Source organism: Crassostrea angulata, chromosome 7 (assembly GCF_025612915.1).
Source record: "Crassostrea angulata isolate pt1a10 chromosome 7, ASM2561291v2, whole genome shotgun sequence".
In the NCBI taxonomy this organism is placed as follows: Eukaryota; Metazoa; Mollusca; class Bivalvia; order Ostreida; family Ostreidae; genus Magallana; species Magallana angulata.
Genome location: NC_069117.1, coordinates 44,576,214 through 44,590,102, shown reverse-complemented (window position 1 = coordinate 44,590,102; position 13,889 = coordinate 44,576,214). Strand labels below are relative to the sequence as shown.

At 33.2% G+C, this 13,889-nt stretch overlaps 1 protein-coding gene across 5 annotated transcripts; it reads right to left on the bottom strand.

The window, feature by feature from the left end:
- Positions 1-740: 740 nt before the first annotated feature.
- On the bottom strand, positions 741-13,633 carry LOC128155761 (protein inturned-like). Of its 5 annotated transcripts, XM_052817611.1 has the most exons (19): positions 11,140-11,404; positions 10,323-10,392; positions 8,942-9,609; positions 8,667-8,749; positions 8,056-8,477; positions 7,710-7,799; positions 7,527-7,604; positions 7,243-7,420; positions 7,050-7,106; positions 6,819-6,881; positions 6,481-6,699; positions 6,230-6,387; positions 5,897-6,021; positions 5,197-5,274; positions 4,400-4,545; positions 4,094-4,179; positions 3,554-3,743; positions 3,104-3,237; positions 741-2,479 (listed from the first exon to the last, which is right to left on the bottom strand). In XM_052817611.1, exons 1-19 carry the CDS (start codon positions 11,252-11,254, stop codon positions 2,380-2,382), a joined length of 3,060 nt encoding a protein of 1,019 aa, XP_052673571.1. In that variant the 5' UTR covers positions 11,255-11,404; the 3' UTR covers positions 741-2,379. The 5 variants fall into 5 exon arrangements, with proteins under 5 accessions (XP_052673571.1, XP_052673570.1, XP_052673574.1 ...); XM_052817610.1 differs by lacking the exons at positions 10,323-10,392; positions 11,140-11,404 and adding an exon at positions 13,342-13,633; XM_052817614.1 differs by lacking the exon at positions 5,197-5,274 and having other exon boundaries at positions 11,140-11,403.
- Positions 13,634-13,889: the final 256 nt, after the last annotated feature.

Here is a 13,889-nt window from a genome sequence, read left to right as displayed (position 1 = left end):
TTCTCAAAAACTAATCAGCCAGAAAAGCTAAAATTTGTGTTGAAGTATCATCAGGTAGAATGGATTCAAGATGTGAAAATCATGATCCAAGGGTGTAGGATGGGGCAACAGTGGGGGGAGGTGGAATTTTACATATGAATATAATATAGAGAATAATCTTTATAAAGCTTAAAATACACTTAAAAAACAATGCTTAACCTGTGATATGAATATAAAACCATCCTGTTAAGAAAGGAACTTAATTATAAACATAAGAATATCCACGGTGTGGGAATGGATTTTTATTTATACAGGATCTTCATATATTTTAATACGGTGTCCAGATAATTTGTATCATGACTCCGTTAAGCTGATTTTATCATGCCTAATTTTGCTCAGGTGAGCGATGTGGCCCATGTGCCTCTTGTTTACAACCCCGAGACACCTGTTTCTTATATCAAGTATTCATGTACCGGTAACCCCTGGCTGAAATATTATTTGATTTGATGAATACGTTTAATTGATCACAATGGCCAGACGCAAACTGTGTCATATTGATCTCATATATCATTTTTAAACAGTTTCATTGAACTTGCACAATATTTTATCAACAATTATGTAGGGCATGCAACTATTGACGTCACAAATATGAAAGCTGCTGCACTGCTTTTACAAAGCATAAACACACAGGGACTGCAGAGTGAATTAATATATCATTTCAACATTCTAAGACTAATGAAAATATAACAAAAATATTGTTTAAACTCACTTAATGTTTATTCATTGTTATTATCCAATACTTTTTAAAGCAAAACAAAATTATAGTCATAAAAAATATACACATAACTTATCATCAAACATTAATAAATAAAGAGATTGCAGAGTACAAACAGTGAACGATACTGATAATACTTCATTGCTGGTACTGTGGTGTACATAGAATTACACGAAGTTACAAATAACATGGATAAATAGGGTCTGACATACAGAACACTGTGACATATATGTACACACACATTTTTCAGGATAAGTTAAGCTGACCACATACAACGCTGTGACATTATATGCACACACATGAAAAGTTGTAACATCATCTTTATATCCATGTTTCTGTAAGATCAGAATCTAGAAAATGTAAATGCTTTTTCAAACTATTTCCAGAGTAATCATTGGGGTTTTTTTATCTTATTTTTTATCCTCAAATCTTGAACAGATTGAGGAAAATGCAAAACTAGATATTCATCCCAAGTCAAGTAAAATTTTCTTTTCTTCACATTTTTATCAGGTCTCTTTCGTATTTATAAAATGTATACATTTTTTTCAAACCTGTTTTTATATCAAAAGATATCACATCAACACAGTTTATTACATAAAAAAAATATATTTAATATTAAATGTGATATCCACTAATACATGTATTTAAGAAACTATATTATAAAAGTTACAAAAATTAATCACAAAAAACTGTAAATTAAAATTTGAGAAAGTTATTTAAAATTATTTGTACAAAGAAGACCCCCCCCCCCTCTATTCTGACCCCCTTGAAACAAATCAAACAATAAAAAAGCAAACAAGTACCATTTGAAGAAATGACCCTGTATAAAACCCTTGAGCTTTCCTTGCCCTTTTATATTTGGGTCACTATATAATGGATTTCCACTCAAAGTACAGTATGAATGAAAGACAAGATTTCAAGAAATACATCCTCAAAAAATTCAGAATAGGGATATCCTAATACATGTGTAGTTAGTACATGTAATTGAAGTTTTTAAGGAGAGAATGACACTAAATAAGAGTACCGATGTATATTACTAATTTAGATTAATGTCGAAAATAAAAAGTATAAATTCCACATTTTTCTTCATCAGACCTACTTTACAAAAAAAAAGATTTTAATTAACTCAGGTTCAGAAGAAATTTTGATAAAACTTAAAAAACACATAATGAAAAATACAAAAAGTAGCACCGTCGGTTTTGTATGACCTCAGAATACGAATAAAGAAGGTAAAATGAATATCAAACATGGTTACCACAGTCATTATATATATTAAATATATCACAATAAAAATGAGATTGTGTCCCCAGAATTAAATCTGATAATGATTCAATGGCAGACTTTTCATGGTTACAGATAAATAAGAAATGATCTCACAATCTTCCACCCTCAGTCCTTAAATTTCATCTACAAATATTGTACATCATTGTTTTGTGTAGTAAATGCTACAAGTATAATTTTGAACCTTGTGTCATATTTTTGTCTCGCCTCTTTAAATGGATATATTCTGTCACTTTCACCATGGCAAGAGAGAATTTGTAATATACTGTAAAGAACAAGATACTTCCTGCATAAAAACATCTTGATTAAAAATGATATGGCACGCTCGCTATTTTCCTCTATTGTCAAGTACCAAAGCCGACTCTGAAGGCCATCTCTATGGCTGACTGTGGGATAGACTCGTGGAAGCACACAAACATCTCCTTCTCATGTCTCAACTGTCGACTGAAAACAAAAAATAAATCTATAGACTCTTGAGAACAATGTATATGAGTATCAGAGCTATTAATAGAAAATACAGTACGAGAGCATATCATATTCCTGGCTACACCCCTCGTAATGGTATATCTCATACATTTAGATATGAAAAGTCTTTTGGTTTTGCTAATTACAGGTAGTATAAAACGACCCTTTTATCTCTAAATCAAAATTGATCAAGTAAGTTGCCAATAACTACAGGAAAAATGATAAATTATGTTAAGAATTATACAATAGATTTGCATCAGTTTAAATATCACCACCCCCCCCTCCCCCCGAAAAAATTTACTTGTTTACAAAAGCTCTGTTTTTAATTGACAAGAAAGTAAATATTGCAACATCTACATCTTATTACTGTGTTATAGACTAAAAAACTTATATAAAATGATATAAACAAATGAGTTCCGTGTCCACAGAAAGCACTAGAGTTAGCAACACTAGAAAATCTCTTCAAACTACAGATGTTATCTAAAAATACTTTAAATTACACCATACATATTACCACACTGACTCTTATGCAATGATTACATTATAAAAACACGACAAAAATTCAGACAAACATGTATAAACATGTAACAATGGAATGCCTACCCCACAACCCAGTATAACAGAACCACTGGAGGTCTCTTGTTCTCCTGCGGCTGTGTGTGTCTAAACAACACAGCATGTTCCTGATGGTCCACTGCATGTACCCTCCTCTTCATGTTTTTGTGATTCAGTTTAATCTAAGATTTAAAAAATCATAAATTTATAAAGAGCCCAATAAATGCCTGTTCATCCATACAAACTTTTAACAAAAGGTTATTATAGGGTCAGAAATTCATTTTATGCAAATTTTCATTTTAAAAAAATTATTACATTGAAATACGGCGTATATGTACTTTTTATATTTATCAATTCTTAGTTCAAACAAAATGATAAGTTTCTGCATAATCTGTTTTTGCTTTAATTTTTCTGAATAAATATGCTAACCCTTCCATTACACCAAAATCGTCTTAAAAGGGGTTTCTCATTTTATTTCAAACTTGATTTAAGACTTACAGGATGTGTTGAGGTTCTGTGGAATGAATTGCGTATTTGTAGGCAGCTCTTGTAGAAGTTGGTGAGGACTTGGCTCTGTAGATGCCCTTGGGAGGCCGCCAGGGCCTGGGGGGAGGGGGAAATGACAATTCCCTCCAGACCATCAAACTGGATCAGGTGAAACAGGGTGTTCTGACTCCCTCTGGTGACTCTGTAAAATAGATTCATACTTTATAGAACAAAGAGAGACTATTCAATCTGTTTAAACCTTAAAATATACTACCGGTATACAGGTAACAGGGTATTTTGTCACATGTACACTAGAGCAGAAACAATATTTTAAGGCTTAAATCAACATAAACTCTTAATTTTTTTAACCTCTAAATATAAGAAGAAGAGGGGCTATTCAATGGTAAAAAGACATTTCAATTTGATGTAACAAAATTTGTCTCAAATAACTCTAATTGATATAAAGTACAAAGATATTTGTAAGGATATAAATTCAGATTTGAGTGCAATTTAGATTATTTCTCTGAACAAATAAAATAAAGGGCCCCTCACCTGATCACTTTCTGAGGTTCTAAATTGATTGCACTGTTAATACTGTTGACATCAAACACTGACCCAGACTTGCTGCCCAACTTTCCCTGTAACAAATTCCGGAGTTTGAAAATGACATTATATATACATGCACAAAACACATTTTGAAAATCTTCAGTAACTTTCTGTGTGTCTGTTAAATTTCAAAATCCAAAGTGGGAAACAAAACATACATGTTCAACAGAATGATTTTATTATCATCAAAATACAAGTTTGCATATTTTATATACTGCTGAAACAGCTGATTTTAAATAGTCAACGGAGTACCTTATTTTGGGGACCAGAGCTGCTTCCACTCCCTGCAGAGTCATTGGAACCATAAGACAACCGACTTCCATGTCGTTTCATGGTTGGAGTGGATACATCATTTGTAGACCCACCCTTGTAATGATCTGGTGAGTCTTCTGGAATTCCTTAAACAAGCACACAAAAATCCAGTTTAAGAAAAGAGTAAAGCAAAAATCATCTGAAATATCAATCACATGTATTTTCAATAAATCATCCAACAATTCCTATTACAGATAGAGCAAGCAATATAGCAAGTAAAAATTATTCTTTACTGTGAAGAAATAACCCTTAAAAATTCCAAAGCACCTACAGATAATGGACAGTCAAATTCAGTGTTAGTTCTTAATTTGGAGACCATTTCTCTTTCATTGCATCGTGTTGGTTCAAATCTGTCCACTTTTTAAAAATCAGGTTAAAATGTTCACGTTTGCATAAATTCAATCAGTTTTTACACTACTCAATACATAAATATAATCAATGTTTCAAGTAAAAGATAAGGTTATAACATTTGTAGATATTATCACAGCATCTTTCCTGTTATTATTGCAAGCCAAGGGATCAAATAAAGAGGAATGGATGAAAAATTCTTGCCCCATTTGTCCTCGTTTTTACTGAGGAATTTTAACCAGGACAAATGCAAAAGAGTAAATTATCTCAATTGAAACACAATTGTGCAGGAGCATTTGTTAAATATTTCACAAATAAAAACTCAAATTTCAAAATAAAAGTTGTTGTAAGAATTACCCTGTATGCAGCTAGAAAATTAAGAAACTCACCAGATAGACTTTCGTTATTTGGAGAGAGTGGCCACTTAAATAGGATAGAGTATGTGGGTGACAGAATGGGCGTGGCAGCTGGTAAAGCAAGGCACAAGGTCAGACACACAGATACTGGCAAACAGTGCTTAAAGTACTGTAAATCACTTTGTGTTCATAAGAACTGGATAAAAATCCTCTCATTAAGTTCTTATCCATAACTTATTAAGCTTGGAGTTTAAACTGATGACGGAAAGATATACAATATATCAAATTACATGTTTAAGTTTTTGTGTAAAATGAAGATGATAAACTCAGTAGAATATGAAGCCTTGAGAAACCAAAGTGATTCACAATACAAGGTCTGGCAGAATATATATAACTGGCTGATCAATTACTCAAGTAAAGTGAAGTGCACACATAAGAGTGAATTTAGTGAGACAGGTTGTATTCATAAATCTCATTTCCTGGACTAAAAGATTTATTAATATTTTTTCAATAAAACTATTAAAAGCTTTTAAAAATACATCAATAAACTGATGTTTCCTAAATGTTACTGGCTTTGAAGCAATTCTTTATGTAGAAACAGGTCAAAGCTCTGCAGTGTATGTTTTAAAGCAATGAAAGCAATTTTTACAATTCATTATAATATTTTTCTCATCTTAAATACTTTAGCTACTTTAGCTAATATAATATGAATGAAACACTGCGGATAGCTTACGATTCTTTGGGGAGTCTTGTACTTTGGTCGGACTGATGAACGAATTCTCTTCCTTCTTTGATTTTACACCTTGCAGCATTGAATCGGCACTGACTAATGTTGGACCACAAGGGTCTGCTGACAATCTGATAAAACACAAAATCTTATTACAAGGCTCTTAAATACAGCACATCCATAATGGGTAATGGTTATTCCGATATATTGTTTCTTTTGTAAAATGAAGCAATACACTGGTGGGTGGAGGTGATAACTTGAAGCTCATTCTGTAGATACAACATAATGATTATTTTTGCTTTTTGTGTAGTAAAATGTAGTAATAGTTAACGATCCTACCTTTTCTCACAGGACTGGGCAATTGCCACATCATCAGTTTCAAACTGTAGAAGCGTGGCTTTAGCCTGACTAACATAGAAAGGATCTGGAGAGAGGGGAATATTCCGTGACTTTGTACATCCTCCCATCTCCAATAAAGTTGCCAGTAGGAAATGTTTCTGTAAAAACAGATTTATAATCCTTAGATTGATCCAATACTCATTTATGAAGCCTCAGAGCAATTTTTAATTGTCCATATTAAATCTAATTACCATTCCCACTAAGAGAAGGAACCAGTGCCCGGTAGGTTCCGTATACCCTGGGGGTGAGGCCTCCCTACTGTGAAATCTACGAGTGGGAAACATTTCCCTCCAAATCACTAGGTCCTCCACACTTTTCTTTGCCATCAGCTGAAGCAGGCTGTGGTATTTAATGAACAAGTGGATGTCTTGGAAGTCAGAGGCTGGGAGATGGTTACACAGGAGGTATTCCTAAGAAAACACCAAGAAAAATCACAACTCATGTACATGTACATGTATTATAAAATTCTTTGCATCAAAGGTACAGCGTTCAGAACATGTATTTCTTAAAAAAAACCACCTCTTCATACCTTATAATACAGACATGTTCCAAGTACATTGAAAGCCCTTCTATCAAAAAGCTCATCTTCTTCCTGTAAAAATCACATTCCATTTTTTGATAAATTATCATATAAATTTGTATGTCAAGCAATAAGATTTTTTCTCTGTGCACTGTTTTTTGTGGTTGAATATAATGAAGTAAAGAGAAGAATCCATATGCAGTTATCTGCAACACTACATCAAGTGAAGAAATGTTTTACCATAAACTCATCAAAATCAGCAGCTTCAAATTCACTCAGTATTTCATCACAAAGAAGCTGTAAAAAGACCATATAAACATAATCATTGAAAGAAAAAGTTTTTATATTTTGATAATACATATACATGTTTATCAAAGAAGCTAAGATTTGTCTATAACATTAAAATTAAAGTGGTATAGCTACAGACACTTACCATATTTTCCTGAGAAAGACTAAGACTCTGGGCTCCAGATATTGACTCATAGAATACCTGGCCTGAAACATTGGAGTTTGGTCCGTGTAGTATGATGTCTGGATTTTGAAGAACTGTATGAAGAGTCAGAGAGAACAGCTGATCTAGCTGGACTCGGAATTTTGGTGATCGGAATGCACTGAAACATAAGAGTCATCATGAGTTTTATGCAGACACCGTTAATACTGTTGAGAGTGAGTACATGTACTTACATAATATATTTATAATAGTGATTAAAAAATTACCTGACTACTGATCCAAACAATACTTTTAATAGTCTGTGCAATTCTGTCATGACAACCTCACTAAATGCTAATGGAACCCTGAAAGATTCGCACACATTTCTCAATACATATGTAATGTAGGAAAATATTTTGATTGCATATGGAGAAATAAACATTAGAATTTTTTTCAGAAGTGTTTCTTACCTGGAGTGGGGGAAGCCTATTAAAAATAAGTCCTGGCCTTCTCTAATGAACACTACATGGATTAGTTCTCCTTTATGACTGACAGTACAGCTATACGGTAAAAAAAAAAATGTGACAGTTTTATACAAATGTACTGTAAACCTATGAGAACTATTTGCAATGTTTGCAAATACTTCTAGGTCACATATATTTCTCATCAGCAACACAACTTATGATAGTTAAGATATGATAATAAACATTTGTTTACTTTTACAGTATCTTACAAAGTAGAAATTAACATCTAATAAACATTTTTAAAATCAATGGACATGAGTACTGATAAAGAAATAAAAGCCATAATGAATACCATTTAACATTGTTTCCAGTGACATCAGGGACAATTCCACACAGAGTCAGAAAAAGACCCCTGACATCCACCAGTTTGTTTTCAAGGTCACACGGAAACTGATACACAATGTCCTCCTTATTATTGCCGTCTGATGACTCATCAGATTCACACGAGTCTAAAGTCAAGTACAAAACCGCACAGAGAACGTTCTTCAAGAAAGAGTACAGTCTGGATTTGTCTTCACCGGACACTAACTGGAGAATGTTCTCCCCGAGCTGAGGATGGCGTTTCTTTTTGGGTTGATGAGGAGAAGTGGGGACTACGGTACAGGTGCTGACTTTGTGGGGGTAGGTCTTTGGAGGTAGAGGTGGGGGAATTCTGGAAGAGGGTGGGTTCTTATCTGGTCCTATCACCACAGGAAGTTGGAAAGTTAGTTTCACCTACAAAAAATAATACCAAACAAACTAATATTAGTCAATGGCTTACATTTATACAAACAAATCAATCAATAATAGCCAATATAAGATATATGGACAAAAATTTAATATCTATTTCTCACACTGAATCTCAACTGCTTAATGTTTTATGATAAGTATCACAAAACTCAATGGCACATAAGTAGAACTTACTGCTCTGCTGGAGATAGATCTAAATATTTCATCCAGGTTCACCCATGTTATTTCAATGTCATTCAGACAAACCAACATGTCTCCTGTAATTCAAATGTATATCATATTACTAGTAAATTATCATTAAACATTAGCTATATGCTGTGTAATTATTCTTCATTTACTTTATATTTACAAAACTATGCTGACAGCATAACTGTGGTCTAACCAGCATATTTCATAAGCTTACAGTAAAGACAGAAAATGTCCTAGCTATAAAGAGTTTAAAGATTTACCTCTAAAAATCTGAGCAGATTGCTTGGCAGGACTGGCCTGTAAAACATCTTGAACAATGATCTTCCTTTCTCTGGCGAGTTTTTCTAATGTATTCCCATTAAGCATGGGCTGGGAAGTTCTATGGTTATACTGACACAAGACAATACCAAACAGCTTCTCACACAGAATTATCCCCGACTTATCACTGGAAGAGCAGTTCCTTAGGTTTGGCATCAAATAAACATGTTTAATCTTATCCTCACTTTGTGGACAGGAAGAACTCAAAACCTGGCCGTTACTCAACTTTTTATGCGAGTCACTTTCAGTAAGATTTTCTGAATTGAAATCATTTTCTTTCAATATGGTCTGATCACTAAACAAAATCTTAGGTTTGAAATGCTTGTAACCAGTGCCTGTCACCTGAACTTCAAATTTACTTGAATTAGGGTCATATGTGGAGTTCTTTGAAACTAAAGGCTGGTTATTATTTTCCAGATGTATATGGTTGCCATTGTTTGTTTCCTCTGCGTTCACTGGCTGTGAACGATCTCTGTGATGACCGGAAGACCTTCCTGGTACATTCACTCTCTGCTGGTTCTTGCTTTGACTCTTGCTGTCTTCTTTCACATCCACATAAAACAGATCTCCTTGTTTGTGGACATATGGCTCCCAATTGTCTGGACATTTGCTGAAATTCCAAAAAAAAATTTAAGTGTTAAACAAATTAAATCTTGATTCAAAAGATGCAAGAAAATCATGTTACATAATTTCATGTCGTTATATTTTTAGATTTTCTATATACTTTCATTTTCAAAATGTAAAAAGAAAACAACATTTAACAAATAAGGATGTAATGGTGTAAAGTACTCTGTAAAAAAATTATCTTTATACACATAAATAATGAAATGAGCAAGTTTAAATGTTTAGTGATGAATGATTTATAATATATACAACAAGAAAGTTGGTCCAGCCCAGAACAAAACATGCATCCTGGGCACTTGTACCATAACCGCAGTGGGTGTAATTTCAGCATGCAGAACAATTAATTAAACACCAAATATACAACAAATGTTCCCAAGTGGGATGTGAATATACCGGGTATTTCAACCATTTATTGTCACTAATACAAAATCTTGGCATTGGGAATACATGTTGTTAAACACTCAGAGAAAGGGCAACTCTTCAGACATCTTTTCAAGAATGGTTTTAAATATCAAGTGCTTTGATTAATAATTATAAGTATCTAAAAATATCAATATCATATTATACGGGTACATGCTTTCCCTTTTGCCATTGTACAACACATATCTAATGAAACCACGAACCCTAACAAAAAACATTAAAACAATTTGTGATCAGGTGAAAAGAAACCTGAACATCTACAAATTGACTCTTTATTACTTGTCTCTAAAAGCACTCAGTGCAAAAACACGTCCTGAACCCACTGGTTGAACTCTCTCAAGGCATTTCTCTAAAAATGATTTGGAAAAAAAAAAAAGAAATCTAATATCAATACTTTATTCGGCATTCAAAACACACGTCATTACATGTAGTGATTTAGGCATATAACTTCTAAGTTTAAAGACAATTAAAGTGATATTTTTTGAGATGTAAAAGTAAAAAGTTTGAATGCACAATATATGCTATTTCTAGTCTTAAAATGCACAAATGATATAATAGATGCATCACAGGTGTGCATGTAATAAAAAGTGAAAGGAATCGCTATTCTATAACATTTTTTTTGCACATTTTTAACTTGGTACATGCATGGGTACATATTAGGGGTACCCATTTCTTTCAAAAATCATCAACAAGTCTGAAAAATTACAAATATCAATCTTGGTAATGGTGATAGATGTGATAAAGTTTAGCCTAATGGTGTTTTACTTTTGAAACCTCATTCAAAACTCGCTTCATATTCATACTGGCCTAGAACCAAATCTCTTTAAGAACCATTTCTTACTGAGGCATTTTACCTCGTTTTATCAACACATAAATATATATACAAAAAATGATGTAACAATGCACTGGAGAGGAATGATACTCAACGATAATTGGTCTTAGTTTGTCAAATAGTTCTGGAACATATTACAGTACACGTACATAAAAAATATCAGAACATCATATATTTCGTCATAAAACCATTTAATTTGTTTGTCTTAAAACCAAAAATAAAAATGAAATTATCACTTTGTGCAGAGAACAAAAAAAAATATACTTCGATATTCGAGCAGGTGCCCTCTGTTGTTGAATCGCACTTGATTCTTCGCTTGACTTAGTGAAGTTGTTGGTTCCAACGTTTTTTCTGTGTATTTTTTCATTTCCAGGGTCATAAAATGGTTTGAAATTAGAATTAAATGCCATATCAAACCACGAAAATCAAGAATATTCACATGTTTAATAGACAATCTTCTGTTATTGTCTGTACAAGTCCTCCATTTTGTTTACATCCGGGCATCTTAAAAAATATGTGGGTTACGTGACTCCAAATACAAAAGAGATCTTTAAAGAAACGTAACTCTTACAAAATGGATTATCTTTCTTTGGTTTCCTCGTAGAATACGTAATCTAACGTTACGTATTTAAGTATTTCATTTCATAGACATTTACTGAGTAACGACATATGTCTATGATTATTTCAAGTAAATGTAATTTAAATTGATAGTGGGTCAGTTTCAAAATCAGTTATCTTTTTAAAACTTAAACTATTTCATTTAATTTCTTTTTTTTCCCATGTCAAGTGACATTTTTAATTTTGAAAATCAGCAATCTTTCTTAATTTTATACATTTTTAAATTTTAAACAATATGCGACATGTGCTTTGAAGAAAATGCCCAAAGATTAAAAAATATCAACAAACTTTATCGTAATAGCATAGATATTTTTTTTATTAAATAACAATATTAAAATGTATTAAATATATTTGAACATTATCACGTCGATATTAACAGGGACGTTTACAATATTGTCTCCATTTTTGTGCATTAGTCAACAGGAAATTCCGAACTACATTTACAAAATGTTTCAAGTGAAGTTTTTAAAATTTCATTTAATCCGATAAAGAGAAAGAGTGACCCTCTACCACTACCCCCCCCCCCCCCCAACAAAAATAAATAGAAGGAAAATTTAAATAAGTTCAAGAGCTAACATCCGTCTTTGGACAACAAAATCGTATTCAAGAAGTTTCTTGAAATTCTTTTGCATAAACTTTTAGGATACCATTCCACTTAAATGAAGTCTTTAGAATGCATTAAGGAAACCAGTTTGTATGGGGAAAAAAATCCACATAGTTGCATTTATCAACATATCAAATATGACACTAATTAATTGCTCGTAAAAGTTTTCATCATTTGAAATATTTGCTACATATTAACTGCAACATTAGCTTAACTGTGTTGGCATTCTTTGCCAGTAAGAACATACTAGGTTTATCTTTTCCACAGCCGTATAACATAATCTCAATTACGTTACAATAAAGCGCAACAATGACGTCATCATGAAAATCATATATAGCAGTATTCTATGAACAGGAGGGAAACCAAATAAATCGCAGTAGAAACAATGGCAATCATATCCAAACAGAGAATGATTGAAAATGACTGATAGATTGATTGATGTCAATGACTGCAATATAAGAATTAAAATTGCGAATTTTTATGATCGAAAACCAAGAGGTAGATATGATAGAAAATTGAATGTCCTCTGTTAGATTTGCCAAGAAGGTAGACATGTACCATAGGTTTTGGTCATCATCATCGAATCAAATGCGATAGAACAGTATAATAAAATTCACATCAGACGATCTGGCGGAGAAGTAAGTATCCTTTCTATATATACCTCTATATAAACCCTGCGCTTGTTCCAACAAACCTTCACATTGTGAATATACTACACGCACGACAATTATACCGGCGATCAAAAAGAAGTATACCTAAATATCTTGGAACTTTTGGAAAGTTGTTCCTTTTACTATGCTGCAAGTCAAGTGTCTTGGTAAGGCAAGAAAGAAAGGCGAAAAGCTCCCGGGGGCTCCTTTTATGTAGTCTATGCACTCAAGACCACAACTTGGAACAAAATCACGTGTTCCTTTGATCGACTTAGGGGGATTCCACATAGCTGTTTACACAACCAAGGGGGTGTCAGCACTTGGGGCGAAAATCTACTCAGCTCATCGGGCGAGTGGTCGTCTTGAAGTGGGGTCACCGTAAGATCTAACTTGACCCCTGACCTTTGAGTTATCTAATGCACATTACGATGTTGATTCATCATGCAAGTGTACACATAACCCGTCAAAGAAATTATCTATCATTATTTATCTACTCTTAGACACACACACCGTGGAAGTGAGCGACAGATTACACAATAGGGACACGAGAGAAAGAGCAAACAAGAAATATACCCGTGTGCGAGGATTATATACCTGTGTGATAAAATACTTCTAATTCCATCGAAATCGTCAAGTTTATCCCTCTTCCTGCTCTTGTATATAGGCAATGCCGACACACCAAACATCCCGCTCTTACAACGTTTGGCAGTTGGTCCCTTTTGGACAACATCAGAAATGATTTCAAGGAAAGTCATACATGTATTCATTTGACGTTCTTTCATTTCCCTTCCAATCTTCGTTGATTTGTTTGAAGTTCTGTATTTTTTTTTCTTTCTACAAAACAAATTGTAATTTTTCAGGAATCAGACTAGAACAAATTGAAAGTTATTGTTTGCTTCAAAAGGAATGATAAGACGTTCATTCCATTTCCAATCTCGTTTGACTGCAATGTAGCAACCATTGATAGCATTCCATTGTGCGTGATTCAATCTATTATTTCAAAAGAATACGGAAAAAATATTCTGCAAGGACGTTTGGAGTGTTCTTGTAATTAATTCGGGTCTAATTTTCTCTGTGGTATTCAAAGCTGATAGTCAACCAGTCGCTGCCTATCTTCATAAGATATATATAGAGAGTGGAAA